Raw genomic sequence first — 17,128 nt, 5'->3', positions numbered from 1 at the left:
TGTGGACGTGAGGTCCTGGTTGGACCACTGGCACCACGTGTGCCGGAGTGACGCTTGGGTTCTGTCTCCCTCTCCCTCTCCTTCTCATTCCTCCTCTCTCTCTCTCTCCATTTCCCTCTCTTCTTCCTCTCTCCTCTCCCTTTCTCTTTCTCTCTCTCTCTCTCTCTCTCTCTCTCATAAACAAGATATAATTACAAATAAATAAATGCGGGGGATTTGAGCGGTAGCACAGCGGGTTAACTGCACATGGCGCCAAGCACAAGGACCGGCATGAGGATCCTGGTTCTAGCCCCCGGCTCCCCACCTGCAGGGGAGTCACTTCACAGTTGGTGAAGCAGGTCTGCAGGTATCTGTCTTTCTCTCCTCCTCTCTGTCTTCCCCTCCTCTCTCTATTTCTCTCTGTCCTATCCAACAACGATGACATCAATAACAACCATTATAACTACATCAACAACAAAACAAGGGTAACAAAAAGGGGGTAAAAAAGAAAAATAAATAAATGAGGAGGTCTGGGAGATGATTCACCAAGTAGATCACACATTTTATCATAAGGAAGGCCCAGGGTTCAAGTCCCAAGCACCCCATGAGAGCACCATGGACGCATGGCATCTCAGGAAGCTTCATGAACAATGGAGCAAAGCTTTGGTGTCTCCTCCCTCCCCCTCCCTCTCTCCCTCTAAAGTGGGGAGGGGAGAGTCTGCCAGGAGCAGTGGAATCATGCAGGCACAAAGCACTGGCACCGAAATAAATAAACTGCACATAATTTGTTACAAAAATTGTGTCACAGACCCTGGTTTGAGTCTAACCTGAGTATGGGCAAAGCGGGAGCAGGGAAATGGAGAGGGCTCTGGTTGTAAACTGTTCTCGAAGCAGAGGCAAAGGCAGCTCTGGGGATGGAAACCCAGGGCGAATTCTGACTGTCAGACTCTCTGGCGTCTGTAGAATTCAGAACCCTGAGCCCTCAGGACCCCTTCAAGCAATAAGTCAAGGAATCCACAAGACAGAGAACTCCATTCTTACCTGGACCCCTCAAACTGGACCACGCTCTGCCCGAAGCCCCTGGCGTTTTCTCGGAAGATCACTGGGTTTTCTGTGTCCAGGTTGAAGCCATGACACAGGGCCAGTGCTGGAAGGAAGACAAGGTGGGGGATGGTGAGGAGGAGAAAAGCAGAAGGGGCTGTGCTCCCCTGCTCAGGGCAGCCCCCAGCTGGGGATCGCCTGGCCAGGCAGGGAGAGAAGCCACCTGCCCAGGCCCTGACCCCACAGCCCAGAGCTGAGGTCAGCAGCATTTTTTTTTATTTATTTTATTTTTGAGAGAGATGCAGAGAGAGAGAGAGAGAGAAATACAGAGAGAAACACCAGAGCCCTGCTCAGCTCTGGCTTATGGTGGTGCGGGGGATTGAACCTGGGACTGCGGAGCCTCAGGCATTAGAGTCTGTTTGCATAACCATTATGCTGTCTCCCCCGCAGCATTTTCTATTTGTGACTAAGCTTGGCAGGTAGAATGTAGTACTTTCATGCCTGAGGTTCCTGGTTTGATTCCCAGTACTGCCTGTGTCAGAGTGATACCCTGGCTTATCTTTCTCCTGTGTGTGTATGTCTCATGCGAAACTTGAGAACAAACATAAGAAACCAAGTAGGGGGCCAGGAAAGTGTACGCAGCACCAAGTGTAAAGATCTGGGTTCAAGCTTCCCCACCTGCAGGCGGGGAAGTTTCGTGAGCGATGGAGCAGTACTGCAGTTGTCTCTCTACCTCCCACCTCCTCTATCATCAAAAGAAAATAAAACGAGAAGAAAAAGAAAGGTGAAGGTGTCCAGCAACAGATGAGTGGCTGAGCAAGCTGTGGTCTATATACACAATGGAATACTACTCAGCTGTTAAAAATGGTGACTTCACCGTTTTCAGCCCATCTTGGATGGAGCTTGAAAAAATCATGTTGAGTGAAATAAGTCAGAAACAGAAGGATGAATATGGGATGATCTCACTCACAGGCAGAAGTTGAAAAACAAGATCAGAAGAAAAAACACAAGTGGAACCTGAACAGGAGTTGGTGTATTGCACCAAAGTAAAAGACTCTGGGGGGCGGGGGAGTACAGGTCCAAGAAGGATGACAGAGGACCTAGTGGGGGTTGTATTGTTATACGGAAAACTGAAAAATGTTATGCATGTACAAACTATTGTATTTACTGTCGGTTGTAAAACATTAATCCCCCAATAAAGAAATCTTTTTTAATATTTTTATATTTATTTACTTATTTTCCTTTTTGTTGCCCTTGTTTTTTTTTTATTGTTGTTGTAGTTATTGATATTGCTGTTGTTAGATAGGACAGAGAGAGAGAGATGACATGAGAAGGGGAAGACAGAGAGGGGAGAGAAAGATAGACACCTGCAGACCTGCTTCACCTGTGAAGTGACTCCACTGTAGGTAGGGAGCCAGGGGCTCAAACCAGGATCCTAACACCGGTCCTTGCACTTCACATCATGTGTGCTTAATCTGCCCTACTAAAGAAATTTTAAAAAAGAAAAAGAGGGAGTCGGGCGGTAGCACAGCAGGTAAAGCACAGGTGGCGCAAAGCACAAGGACCAGCATAAGGATCCCGGTTTGAGCTCCAAGCTCCCCACCTGCAGGGCAGTCGCTTCACAGGTGGTGAAGCAGGTCTGCAGGTGTCTAGGTGTTTATCTTTCTCCCTCTCTGTCTTCCCCTTCTCTCTCCATTTCTCTCTGTCCTATCCAACAACGATGACAACAATAATAACTATAACAATAAAAAACAAAGGCAACAAAAGATAATAAATAAATTAATAAATATTAAAAAAAGAAAATGTGTTTTTTTAAAAAATCTGTTTTTACTATAAATGATTTGTGAAGCAGCCATCTTGTAAGCCTTGTGAGCCAGGGCGCAGGCAGAGTGTGTTAGGCAAAAGCTTCTCTGCCAAGACAGGATATGCTTTTCCACAAATCTTTCAAGAAAATTCAATATATGATAACCCAGTAGAGTTTGTTTTGGTCATCACAGGGGCTGCACTGCTCCAGGCTAAATTTTTCAGACACACACGCACACACACACAGAGAGAGAGATATCATAACACTGAAGCTTCCCCTAGCTTGGTGGGCACCAAGGGTCGAACCTGGCCCAGTGCCCTCCCTCCCAGCTGAGCTGGTTTACCAGCACTTCCGTGATACTGATTTATCAAGGAGGCAAATGGAATCTCTGGGAGAAAATGACACTTCCCTTCACTGGGGCTCAAAGCTAGTGTTCTCCATCAGCAGCCAAATACAAATGCTATTCTGAGATCTGTTGCTTAAGGTCGGGGCAAAACCAGGCACTGCGGTAGGGCTGTGGCACACACATCATCCTGTGCAAGGACCCAGGTTCAAGCCACTGATTCCCACTTGCGGCGGGGGGGGGGGGGGAGATCTCATGAGCAGTGCTGCAGGTGTCTCTCTCTCTCTCTCTCCTTCTCTCTCCTATTTCTGTCTCTATTCAAAGGCTACAAAAAATAAAGAATAAAAAATTGGATGGGGGAAGATAGCATAATGGTTATGCAAAGAGACTGTCATGTCTGAGGCTCCAAAGTCCCAGGTTTAGTCCTCCACACCACCATAAGCAGGTCAAATTTTTTAAAGATTTAAAGGAAAAAGATAGATCACTAGGAACTGTAGAGTTTTTAAGCAGCAGGAAGTCCCATGACTCCCTCCCTCCCTCCTTTCCTTCCTCCCTCCCTCCCTTTCTCCCTCCCTCCCTCCCTCCCTTCCTTCCTTCCTCCCTCCCTTCCTCCCTCCCTCCCTCCCTTCCTCCCTCCCTCCCTCCCTCCCTTCCTTCCTCCCTCCCTCCCTTCCTCCCTCCCTTCCTCCCTCCCTCCCTTCCCTGGTGGCAAAAAAAAAAAAAAAGGAGATGCCCACAGGCCATAGTTTCCTGCCCCCCTCCTACCCCCCTGCCCCCTCCCCCACCTAAGAACCACCAGCATGGGACCTCCAGTCTCCCTCTCAGCTCCACCCCCTTTCTCTCCAGTCTGGTGTTCCTGCCCCAGTGATTTTTAATTAATTAATTAATTAATTAATTAATTTTCATTTATTTGAACGAGAGAGAGAAAGAGAATCAGAGCAGCACTCTGGCACATGCGATGCCAGAGTTCCAACCCAGGACTTCTAGCTTGATAGTCCGATGCTTCACCCACTGCACCACCTCCCAGGCAGCCCCACTGATTTTTTTTTTTTTCCTTCAGGCATCTAGTTACTCTATGAGAAAAAGGAGAGCCCAGGTCACATCTCAGCTCTGGCACAGGCAATGTCAGGGATCCAACCTGGAACCCTCACACCTGCAAGTCCTATGCCCCACCCAGCAGCGTGCTCCACCGTCTTGCACAACGAGGGAGTTCCTAAAGCTACAGGTAACTTCCTTCCTGCGTAATTCTCAAGTGTTTCTTCTCTCTCCTCTCCACTCCCTACCCCCGCTTTTTTTTTTTTTCTCATTAGCCACAATAACCCCTGGGTCTTTGGAAAGAGAGGTAGCGCTGGGGAGACAACACAGTGACTACAAAAAGACTTTCATACCTGAGGTTACAAAGGTCCCAGGTTCTACCTCCCAAACACCATATGCCGAGGTGAGCAGTGCTCTGGGAGGAGGAGAAAGGATATGGGGAGAAGGAGAAAGAGAAGGAAGGAGGTGGAGAAGAAGGAGAAAACAAGAGGAAAAGGAGAAAGGAAGAGAAGGAGGAAGAAAGGGGAAAAGAAAAGAATCCTCCAGGCGACTCCAATAGTTGCTACTATCTCACCCACTAGGGCCTCAGTTTCCCCGATGTGAAGTGGAGGGGCTGACCAAACCCCCGCAGAGACTGTGAGTCCACTCCACTCTCCTAGTTTCTCTAGTCTATGTACCTTGACTGAGCTCCATTTTCTGCTTTTGTTTTGTTGTTCTTGTTTTTAAGATTTATTTGCTGGGGTGGGGAGAGAGCGACCAGAACATCACTCTAGCACAAGTGATGCCAGGATCAAACTCAAGACCTCACACTTATGAGCCCAGCACTGTTGGAATGACAACCCTTCAGCTTCATCACTCGGGTGAGACCTTTCCTTTCATAGGATTCTCTAATTCCATTCCAGGTGGTTCACTTTCTAACGAAGTCCCAAAACCTAGATATAGACCAGGTCCCTGAGATAGAGCATATGTTCCATTCACACGTATCCATAAACCAGGCAAAATATATTCCTGAAAGCAAAAGTACACAATAGTCTACAGTGAGTACCCCCCCTAACACTTCATCTGCACTATTCCAGCCTTTAGGTCCATGATTGTTGAACAATTTGTTTGGCTTTGTATGTTAACTCTCTTTACAGCCACCAGGTTCCGGATGCCAGCATGATGCCGACCAGACTTCCCTGGACAGACAACCCCACCAGTATGTCCTGGAGCTCCGCTTCCCCAGAGCCCCACCCTACTGGGGAAAGAGAGAGGCAGACTGGGAGTATGGACCGACCAGTCAACGTCCATGTTCAGCGGGGAAGCAATTACAGAAGCCAGACCTTCCACCTTCTGCATCCCACAATGACCTTGGATCCATACTCCCAGAGGGACAGAGAATGGGAAAGCTATCAGGGGAGGGGATGGGATATAGAGATCTGGTGATGGGAATTGTGTGGAGTTGTACCCTTCCTATCCTATGGTTTTGTTAATGTCTCCTTTTTTAAATAAATAAATAAATAAATAAACAAATAAAAGGAGTCCAACACTTTGTCTACTAAGCCACCTCGTGGGCTTCTCCACTCTCTGTTTACTGCTCAGTTTGTTTCACTGCTCAGCTCTGGCTTATGGTGGTGCTGGGGATCGAACCTGGCGCCTTTGGTGCCTCGGGCATGAAAGACTTTTTGCAGAACCATTCTTGTGTCTCCCCAGACCCTCACTCTCTGCTCTTCAAACCTCAGCCTTTGCTAAATCCCCTCACTCTTTCCCCAGGCTGAATCTTTGATTCTGTGTTCTCTTTTCCACTCACTGCAGCCTAAGCTCCATCCTCCTCACCCTGTGGGGGTGCCCCTAACCCCCCCCCCCAGGGATCCCTGGGTCACCTGTGAGCAGAAGAACTCCGAGAGTCATCACTGGACAAGGCAGGAACCCTGAGGCTGAGTGCAGCTCGGAGCCACTTCAAGAAAGACACCAGAGCCAGCCAGAAGCCACAGAAAAGGAGAAGCAGAAGTTAATAGGAGCTGAAAACTCAGAGGAAAAGGTGGGGGGAGTTTAGTGAACACACAACGTGACCTCGCTTCCCCCACACACACACCCCTTCCCAGCCCAAACCATCACAAAGGTGACCTTGGGTTGAGCAGGTGGAAGGCTGGTCCTTAACCTCATAGAGCCTGAGGGCGAGTGGGAGGTGAGGTGCTGGTCTGGTCAAGGTCACCTGTCCTTCCCATCTGCCTGGAGACCTTAGAGAGGACGAATCCTTTAGCCAGAGCTGTTCTTTGAAAATCATTTTGCACAGTCATTATGCTGCCTCCTCACCTTGCTCACTTAGTATTCTTATCAACCAGGGAGGGGGCCCAGAGGGTAAGAGTACATTCCTGAAACGCTGGTTCCATTTCAAGCATTGTGTGTAAAAATGCTAAAGCTGGGAGCCAGGCGGTGGCACAGCGGGTTAAGTGCACATGGCGGAAAGTGCACAGACTGGCATCAGGATCCCGGTTCGAGCTCCTGGCTCCCCACCTGCAGGGAGTTTGTTTCACAGGCGGTGAAGCAGGTCTGCAGGTGTCTGTCTTTCTCTCCCTCTCTCTGTCTTCCCCTCCTCTCTCAATCTCTCTCTGTCCTATCCACCAACGACGACACCAATAACAACAACAATAATAACAACAGCAATGACAAGAAACAACAAGGGCAACAAAAGGGAAAAAATAATAAATAAATAAATAAAGTTTAAAAAGAAAACCCTAAAGCTCTGCTCTCTTTCTTTCCCACACACATAAAAGTCAACAGATGAATCTGTTTTCCCTAAGAGAAGATAAAATCACCTCTGTTTAAAAATACATGTGTATTTTTACAAGATGCAAGTGGTGGCTGTCTCCATAGGATGGGCTTTTGCCTCTCTCTGCCTCACAAACCCCCGCCTGAAGGACTTAAGACAGCAACTGACTTGCCTCCTTGATCCGTGGTCTGTGGACCTTCGGGCCTAACCCCATGACCTCAGCAGTTGTATTGGGGGCAACTGACGTGCCTATGGTCAGATGCTGACCGAAGCTGGAGTTACCCTCTATTTCAACATGGATGGCTCACTCGACTGCAAGTAGGCGTTCAACTGGGGAAGTCATGTGTCATCTCTTAGTGTCTTGGGCTTCTTAGAGGAGGGGGCTGACCTCACCAGTAAGTGTTTTGAGTCTGTAAAAATAGCTCACCAGCAGCCTGGCTTCTAGCCCCAGCATCACACAGAAAGTTATAATGGCACCAGGGAAAGTTCTGTGTCAGGGCATCTCTCCCTCCCCTCTACATCTCCTTCTCTGCTGGAAAATAAAAAGAAATGGAAAAGTTGTTCCAGGAATAGCAGAAGCACGGATAAACAAATGCATAAATAGCATTAAGTAAATAATAGCAAATTAGATAGATGGGCCAAAGAGATGTCTCACAGGTAGGGCATCTGCCTTGCCAGGCATACCATCCAGATTCCAACCACACCACCACTTAGGAGGTGCTGGGCACCAGAGGAAGCTCCAGTGCTGTGGGGTGTGTGTGTGTGTGTGTGTGTGTGTGTGTGTGTGTGTGTTTATTTGAATTGTTAAAAGGCCCACAATGGTAAAATCATACATGCACAAAGCACGCACACACACACACACACACACACACACACACACATGGTGTCTCAAGAAACAGACATGGAAAAGTTGTAGAGTCCTTGGGTTCCACCCAGGAAGCTTTCCCAAAGCACCAGCTCACTTCTGAGAGAGAGGAGCTACCCATCTCTTCTGTGCAGCTAAGCTTCTGGAGACTTTTGGCCTCAATAGGGGCTGGGAACTGAGTCTTTGAGTGGGAGTTGGGTGTGGAAAAAAAAAATGAATGAATTTGGAATCTGGGGACTTTTCAGGAAGGAAGGGTGAAGCAGTAGGGTGCAGAAGAGGAAACCAGTGAGACAGCAGGGTCAGCGAGCCAGAGTGTCAACTCCTGTCTGTCCTGGCTTCCACTCAGATACCCAACAAAACTGAATGCATATAGCCACCCACACACACACACCCTTCATATAAAGCAGAGATGTATGATGAACCTTTTAGGGGCAGAAGACCGGAAAGAAGTGACTGTGATATGCAAATAAGGTATCCTGGTTGAACCCATCACTGCTTTTCAAAGGCATACAGCAGAGGCCAATAGCAGAAGAGGCTGACATGGTCCCATTTAGGTCCACCTCCAGCTTATAAACGAATTTGGTCCTGGGAAGCTGGGGTCATTATTAGTGGTGTCTTGCTAGACAGTGTATCTTCCCTACAAATGAAGATCTCTCTCCTGATTCAAGGGGTGTCCTTAATTCTTCAACAACATGGTGATGGATCAGAGAACTGTTAACACTCCATCAGACCTGTGCCTCCCTCCCCCACGTGCCCTGCAGCTAAGTGAACGCCCTCTATAGGCAGCTGGGCCTTGGTACTCACAAGAACTCTCCAGGCCGTTACAGAGTAAGCATCAGGGTGTGCTTAGTCAAGGGATGCTCTTGGGGAGAGCTGAAACTCTGCTGGTGTCATTTAGCTCAGTGCCCAGGCACAGGAACCCCCAGGAGCCAAAAGCAGAGCCCTTGGACAAGAAGGTCCATCCAAGTGCTGCAGCTACACATCTGGTCGGTTTGTATGAAGATGTTACACACTGATGAGGCACAAGGGGACACTACATTGTCTGCGACAGACACTCAGCATTGTCTCATAGCAATTATCAGTACACGAGATATTAGTGTTTATTATTATTATCATTATTATTATTATTGCTTGAAAAATACAGTATGTTGCCGTCACAGGAGCTGGGAGTCTTGCCTGATTTTCTCCTGACCCTATTTCCAGTGCATAGAATAGCACCTAGTCCATGCGACACCACCACCCCCTCTGGAAAAAAAAATCTAATTGTATCAGAGAAAGAATTCTGGGATGATAGAAGAGTAGAAAGCGCCAGACAGATCTTTGGCCCACCACCACCCACACAGCAATTGTACTGGCAAATCTGCCTGATGCAAATACTGTGAAGCTCGAGAGTCTATTCAGAGACTTGGTGACTTCCAGGGGGAAGTAGATTGGGGGGGGGGCAGTAAACTTCTGTCTATTTCAGCTCTTAACACTGTAGAAGCCAGCAGACCTCCACCCAGCCTCCAGCCCCAAGGCAGGAAGTTGTGCATGCATTCCTGAAGCAGTTTGCATAGAGCTTGCAGAAGCCAGAGAGAGTACAGCCCCCCCCCCTGCACCCCCCAGAAACATCCAAAAGCAGTATTGTGATTATTTGTTTCAGCTTCTGATCTCAGCTTAAAGACACAGAGGCAGCCAACCACTCTTGGACACACAGACACAGGGATACACACACATTGTTGTAAGGCAGGCATTTAGAAAACTATTATCTTCTCCTAACATCCCCCTCCATTTTTCCTCTAATGAGAAACAGACATTTAAGGTCTAAAGCATTCAGAAGCAATTTCATGCACAGAAAAATGTAGATAGTCCCCACACATGCCCTGAGAAGAGCTTAAGTTTGTACGTCTGGCTGATTGCTGGAACAACCAAAACAAAGCAAAAACTAGAACAGTATGCACTGGAGAAGGGGGAAGTTTCGATATTGTTTGATTCAAATGCCCAGTCTCCAGAAAAACAAAAGCACAAGTTATCCTAAGAAACAGGAAAGTGTGGCTGACTCAAAAGTAAAAAAAAAAAAAAAAAAAAAAAAAAAGAAGTAAAATAAACAGACGCCATTCCAGAGAATGATCAGTGTAAGGACAAAGACTTTAGATTTAACAAAAGCAAGGCCAATTATACAAAGACTAAGTCAACTATCTAAAATATTCTCAAATAACCAAGGAAAAAGTGAATAAAAGTTAACAAAATGATGTGTGAACAGAATGGCAATATCAGTTAAAAGATAGGAAGTGTAAAAGGAAATTCTTCAACTGAAAAGTACATTAACTAAAATGAAAAACCCACTAGAAAACTTTAAAGGCAGATATGTGCAGAGAGGGGAAAAGAATTAGCAAGCTTGAAGATAGGACAACTGAGTCTCAGGAACAGAAAGAAGATTGAAGAAAAGTTTAAATAGTGCGAGGGAATGACACTATCAGGCATGTGCCCTTTGGTCATGCAAAAAGGAGAAAAGAGAAAGAAAGAGCAGAGTATTTAAAGAAATAAATGCTGAAAAGCTCCCAAATCTTATGAATGATAGAAACATAGTAAAAACGCAGCAAACTTAAGGTGTAATCATACTATCTAAAGACAAAGAAAGGGGCCAGGCACTTAGGATCAAGCCCCTGGTCCCCCATCTACAGGGGGAAAGCTTCATGAGTGGTAAAGCAGGGATGCAAGTGTCTCTCTGTCTCTTTCCTTATCTCCCCCTCCCTTTTCAATTTCTCTCTGTATCCAATAATAAATAATATATAATTATTTAGCTTTAAAAAGACAGGGAGTCTTGAAAGTGTCAAGAAAAAAATGACTTTGCATGATCATTAATAGATTTCCCACCACTTTGAAAACTAGATGAGATTGTGCTGACATATTCAACTTCCTGAAATAAAATGATTACTCAAAGAAGTCAAGAGATAGTTCACCTGGTAGAGCATACACTTACTCCTACACAAGGCCCTGGGTTTGAACCTCTGGTGACTACAATTAAGCACCATACAATGGAAGTTTCAAGAGTGGTGGAGTGATGCCATGGTGTCTTTCTTTCTCTGTCTCTCTCACCCACTTTGTCTCTCAATCCCTTTCTGGAAAAAAGAGGGGGGAAAGACCCCACCAAAAGTGGTGGAATCATGCAGGCATGTAGTCCCAGTAAAGTCTGGCAGAAAAGTAGATTTTAAAAAGGAAAAAAAAACATATCAGCCAAGAATTCAATAACCAGCAAAACTGCCCTTCAAAAATGAGAAGAAATCAAGACATTCCCAGACAAATTAATTTTGTTGGCACTAGATTTGTCTTGCAAGAAACGCTTTTTTTCCCCTTTTGTTGCCCTTGTTGTTTTATTGTTGTTGTAGTTATTATTGTTGTTATTGATGTCATCGTTGTTGGATAGGACAGAGAGAAATGGAAAGGGGAGGGGAAGAAAGAGAGGGGGAGAGAAAGATAGACACCTGCAGACCTGCTTCTCTGCTTGTGAAGCGACTCCCCTGCAGGTGGGGAGCTGGGGGCTTGAACTGGGATCCTTATGATGGTCCTAGCACTTTGTGCCACGTGCATTTAGCCCACTGTGCCACCACCCAACCCCAGAAAAGCTTTAAAAAGCCTTGAAGACTGATCTTGAAGTCATGTAACAAATTAAAGATCCCAGAAAATGAAAACACACACAGTAGTACTAAAACAAATATTTTAACAATGTTATGAAACTTCACATTCCTTTTCTAGATGACTTGAGAGATATAAGCCCTTTTTAAAAACTATTAGAGTAAAGGTTAGTATTATTGTAACTTTATAATTCCACATTTTATCTGTAATTTATTTATTTTTTTTTTTTACCAGAGCACTGCTCAGCTTTGGCTTGTGGTGTTGCTAGGAGTTGAATCTGAGATCCCAGAACCTCAGGCATGAAGGTCTGTCACATAAACCTCTGTTACCTCCCAGGTGTTTCCATATAATTTAAGAAGCTGGTGCATTTTTACTTATTAACAAGAGAGAACCAAAGCACTACTCTGGTGCATATGGGACATTATTCATGCAAGTCTGATGCTTTACCCAGTGTGCCACCACTCGGCATGCTAGACCAATGCACTTACAAAAACAATGATTAGTCTATGTCACATGACTTTGTAACATAATCAAAAGTGGGTAGGGAATGAAGCTTTGGGGGGAACAAATTTTGTATATCATTGAAGTTAGTTTGTATAAATTAAGATTTAAATGTTAGGATGGCAAACAAGGTAATCACAAAGAAAATAACTATACAATGTACACAAATGGTTGGAGCTGGGAAGTGGCACCTCTGGTAGAGCTTATGTATTACAGTGCACAAGGACCCACGTTCAAAGCCCTGGTTCCCACCTGCTTGGGGTGGGGAGCTTCCTAAGTGAGGAAGCAGTGCTACAGGTATCTATTTCTCTTTCCCTTTACCCTCTCCATGTCTCTAGGCTCTCAATTTCTCTGCCTTTACTCATAAATAAATAAAACATTTTAAGAACAATATGCAAAAATAGAAATAGAATTAAAGTGTTTCACTACACCCCCAAACAGACTAAATGCAAAAAAAAAAAAAAAATACAATGATGCAGGAACTGAGAGAGATCATATTTATAAGATTATTAAAAGAAAAAGCAAGAGGGTGGGGAGAAGGGAAAAAAAAAAAAGAAAGAAAACACAGCCAAACAGTCCAAGAGAGGATACAGTAAATAAAACTATAAACCATATTGCTAGGAATAAATCTAGTATGTAAGAACTCCACTATGAGAGAACTTGGCTTGCAATCAAATGAAGACCAGACTGCTGTGGGAAAGCTCCAGCAGTCAAAGAGTTAAAACTAACTCTGGCCAGAGGAAACTGTTTGCCAAGAGCCACATAGAGCTGGACTGAGTCTTGGTGTCCTCCAGATAAACAGGAATAGACGGGGGGTGTGCGCTGCTGGAGCCAGGAGACAACTCGGTGGTCTATAATCAAATTATAGAATAAGTCATTTTTAACTAAAACAGCTCTCCTTGCATTCGTTATAGAAGAGATTGTGCTCCTAATAAACTTTACCTTGGATCTATCCTTGGTCTCTGCCGAATTTCTTTCAGTGCCTCTCCACCTCGGGTCCCCAACTCCCTCAGGAGAGTGGACACTCCACTTTTTTATTCTTTCTTTCTTTATTTATTTATTTATTCCTTTTTGTTGCTCTTGTTTTTTGTTGTTGTTACTGATGTTGTCGTTGTTGGATAGGACAGAGAGAAATGGAGAGAGGAGGGGAAGACAGAGAGGGGGAGAGAAAGATAGACACCTGCAGACCCACCTGTGAAGCGACCCCCCTGCAGGTGGGGAGCTGGGGGTTTGAACCCGGATCCTTACGCCAGTCCTTGCACTTTGCACCACCTGCACTTAATCAGTTGCACTACCCCCTTTTTTTATCCAGTTGACTCTCCTGAAAAGCATAAGAGAATAGAGAAACGTGCTATATTTATAGGTGACACGGCTTAACATTATAAAGATGTCAGCAGCCAGGAGATGGGACAATGAATAAAGCACTGGACTCTCAAGCATGAGGTCCCGAGTTCGATCTAAGATCAGTGAGAATATTGAATATGTAGACAGAAACCTGATATTCCTTTCAGGAATCATGTGTTTCAAGCTAGGGAAATTATATAATGGTTATGCAACTGAGTTTCACGTCTGAGAATCTGAGGTCCCAGGTTCAGTCCCCAGCACCACCATAAACCAGAGCTGAGCAGTACAATTGTAGATGGAAGATAAGGAGGTAAAGAAACAGGAGGAGGAGGGAGAGGAGAAGGGAGAGGAGGAGGGAGAGGAGGAGGGAGAGGAGGAGGAAGAGGAGGAGGAGGAAGAGAAGAAAAAAATCTCCTAATGAAAAAGCAACCAAATTGGGTGCTGGGCTGTGGCACCCAGTTAAATACACATAGTACGATGCTGTTCCGGAGGCGGAGCTACGAGCAGCAGATCGCTTTCTCTCCTCTCCTCTCCTCTCCCGGATCAACTAGGAATACCAGAGGAGACCACCCGGACCGAAACAAGACAGGACTAGAATGACCACAGAAACCCAGTAAATCACCCGTGAGTACAAACACGCGTGGCTGGTGACAGAGAGGAGAGAGGGGCCTAAGGAGAGATTAAGTGACTGCTAACAGTTCGACAGTTTGTCAGTGGAGACACCACCTCCAGTCTGCTCCACCAACAAGGGGACAGCTGAAGGGAGGAAAGGACTCCCCAGAGACTCACCAAGTACAACTCTGAGTCCCCATTGCTACTACCCTCAGAATCTGGAGCAGCAACAGGGAGGGACACCAGGGCACAGAGATCTAACTGGGAAACTCAGGAGAAGACCTACACCTCGGTGGCATAGCTGAAGGGCTGTGAAAGTCTCTTTGCATAACCACTGGATTACCTCTGCCACACCCTGCTTTATCTCTTGGTCAGGAGTCATTGATTAAGCCAAGAAGCCTATTGATAGTTTAAAAGCCCTCAGGCTACCATAGCCTACAGGGGGAAAAAAAAAAGGCTTTTACACCACTGAACTCCAACTCAGGGATTGAAAAACCTCTTAACTTATATAAAATGGTTAAAACAACAAGAAAAAATAATGGAGACTCGAACCAGGACAAGAGTCCAGCTAAAAGTCCTCCAGAGGGCAAAGCACAAAACAACGAGTTCAACATCCAAACATTAGCTAAGGAAATAATAACAGGAGTGAGTAAAGAATTTGAAAAAATTGTAATCAGAACTGCAGGAACAACAAATGAGAATATGGAAGAAAATTCTAATTATCTCATGGTTATTAGAGAGCTGAAAGCTGAAATTGCTGAGCTAAGAAGGCAACTAGCTGAACAAGCTAAAACAATATCAGAGCAGGGCAACAAAATAGATGAATTCCAGAAAGCAGTAGAGGGCAGAGAGAATAGAATCAATGAGGCTGAAGACAGAATTAGCAAGATTGAGGATGAATTAGAGACAACTAAAGAAGAAGTAAGAGATCTCAAAAAGAGATTAAGAGATGCTGAAAACAACAACAGAGTCGTATGGGATGACTTCAAAAGAAACAATATACGCATTATTGGCTTACCAGAGGAAGAAAGAGAAGGGGAGGAAGAAAGCGTTCTCCAGGCCATAATAGCTGAAAATTTCTCTAGTCTAGACAACACCAAAGACATAAAGATTCAAGAAGCCCAGAGGGTCCCAAACAGAATTAACCCAGACCTAAAGACACCAAGACATGTCATACTTAGATTGGAAAGGAATAAGGATAAAGAAAGGATCCTCAAGGCTGCAAGAGAAAAACAAAGAGTCACCTACAAAGGAAAACCCATAAGATTAGCAGCAGACTTCTCCATACAAACACTACAGGCCAGAAGAGAATGGCAAGATATCTATCGAGTGCTCAATGAGAAAGGCTTTCAGCCAAGAATACTATATCCTGCTAGACTGTCATTCAGACTAGATGGAAGCATCAAAACCTTCTCAGACAAGCAACAGTTGAAGGAAGCAACCATCACCAAGCCTGCCTTGAAAGAAGTTCTGAAAGGTTTCCTATAAACAACCAGACCACCACAAATAGGACATATATCAAAACACTCTAAAACTCTACAAGAATGGCGTTAAAATATCTTCAATCTTAGATATCAATAAATGTCAATGGCCTGAATTCACCTATTAAAAGACAAAGAGTAGGAAGATGGATCAGAAAACACAACCCAACAATATGTTGTCTACAGGAAACTCACCTAACGCAACAAGACAAACACAGACTTAAAGTGAAAGGATGGAAAACTATCATTCAAGCCAATGGCCCACAAAAAAGGGCAGGAACAGCTATTCTCATATCTGACATGATAGACTTTAAAATACATGAGATTAAAAAAGATAGGAATGGACACTACTTAATGCTCAGAGGATCAGTCAATCAAGAGGACTTAACAATTATTAATATCTATGCACCCAATGAGAAGCCATCTAAATACATCAAACTTCTACTGAAAGAGCTACAGCAATATATTAACAGTAACACAATCATAGTAGGGGACTTCAACACCCCACTATCTCAACTTGACAGATCATCCAGGAAGAAAATCAGTAAAGACATAAGGGAGCTAAATGAAGAGATAGATAACCTAGAACTATTGGACATTTTCAGAGTCATTCAGAGCAAGTTGTGGTCTATATACACAATGGAATACTACTCAGCTGTAAAAAATGGTGACTTCACCGTTTTCAGCCGATCTTGGATGGACCTTGAAAAAATCATGTTGAGTGAAATAAGTCAGAAACAGAAGGATGAATATGGGATGATCTCACTCTCAGGCCGAAGTTGAAAAACAAGATTAGAAAAGAAAACACAAGTCGAACCTGAAATGGAATTGGAGTATTACACCAAAGTAAAAGACTCTGGGGTGGGTGGGTGGGTGGGGATAATACAGGTCCATGAAAAATGATGAATGAAATAGTGGGGGTTTTATTGCTAAATGGGAATCTGGGGAATGTTATGCATGTAAAAAATAAATAAATAAATAAAGTGAAAATAAATAAATAAATAAATAAATAAATAAATACACATAGTACTAAGTGCAAGGACCCAAGTTGGAGCCCCCAGCTTCCCACCTGCAGGAGGGGTGCTTCACAAGCAGCAAGGCAGGTCTGCAGGTGTCTATCTTTCTTTCTCCCTAACTCTCCTTCCTCTCAATTTCTCTCTATCTTATCCAATAAAATGGGGGGAAAATGGCTGCCAGGAGCGGTGAATTCATAGTGCTGGCACTGAGCCCCAGAGATTAAAGGCAAAGGCAAAAAAAAAGAAGAAGAAAAGCAAATTCATTTGATCCCATTTACCTCATCAACTACGACTCCATTTTGCTTTCCTTCTTCAATATGGTGCAAAACAAAAGCAAATAGTTGTATATGTTCTTCCTACTTTGCTGTAAGGCTGTCCTAATCAAGCGTTTGTCCCTGCACAACCACTACTCTACTAAGACTTGTTTTCCTCAAGGTCACCCAGGAACTCAGCCTACCTCCAACACTCATTTCTCAGTCTTCAACTTCAAGGGAGTCCGTAGCAACCTGTGACCCTTGACCTTTCGCCACCTCTTCCTGGAATGGACTAGGCCAGCCAGTCTCCGGAACTCACCACCCTCGGGTTCTCCTTCCCTCTATCCCATCTTCCCAGTTTCTCTCCTTGCATAACCCTCTGTAAAGAAGCTGAGGAGCCATTTTGAGGTTCCAACAGTTCAGCACTAATGTTGACGGCAAAACCAAAGTTCCTGCATGGCTCTTGTGCCATATGCCAAAGAGGAG

At 44.8% G+C, this 17,128-nt stretch overlaps 1 protein-coding gene across 2 annotated transcripts in view; it reads right to left on the bottom strand.

Moving 5' to 3' along the window:
* LOC103119751 (integrin alpha-M) overlaps nucleotides 1-16,796 on the bottom strand; it is a 63,659-nt gene extending 46,863 nt beyond the window's left edge. Inside the window, exons 1-5 of one of the 2 annotated variants that reach the window (XM_060173110.1) lie at nucleotides 16,667-16,796; nucleotides 13,128-13,256; nucleotides 7,382-7,483; nucleotides 6,065-6,138; nucleotides 1,021-1,126 (exon numbers count right to left, since the gene is read on the bottom strand). In XM_060173110.1, the coding sequence (XP_060029093.1) occupies nucleotides 1,021-1,126; nucleotides 6,065-6,092 (134 nt within the window). In that variant the 5' untranslated portion in view covers nucleotides 6,093-6,138; nucleotides 7,382-7,483; nucleotides 13,128-13,256; nucleotides 16,667-16,796. Of the gene's footprint in view, nucleotides 1-1,020; nucleotides 1,127-6,064; nucleotides 6,139-6,342; nucleotides 6,393-7,381; nucleotides 7,484-13,127; nucleotides 13,257-16,666 lie in introns of those variants that run through there. The other variant, XM_007530074.3, reaches the window with a different exon arrangement.
* Nucleotides 16,797-17,128: the final 332 nt, after the last annotated feature.

This window comes from Erinaceus europaeus, chromosome 15 (assembly GCF_950295315.1).
Source record: "Erinaceus europaeus chromosome 15, mEriEur2.1, whole genome shotgun sequence".
Taxonomy (NCBI): domain Eukaryota; kingdom Metazoa; phylum Chordata; class Mammalia; order Eulipotyphla; family Erinaceidae; genus Erinaceus; species Erinaceus europaeus.
The sequence above is the reverse complement of the archived record's forward strand: the minus strand, read 5'-3'. Positions and strand labels throughout refer to the sequence as shown.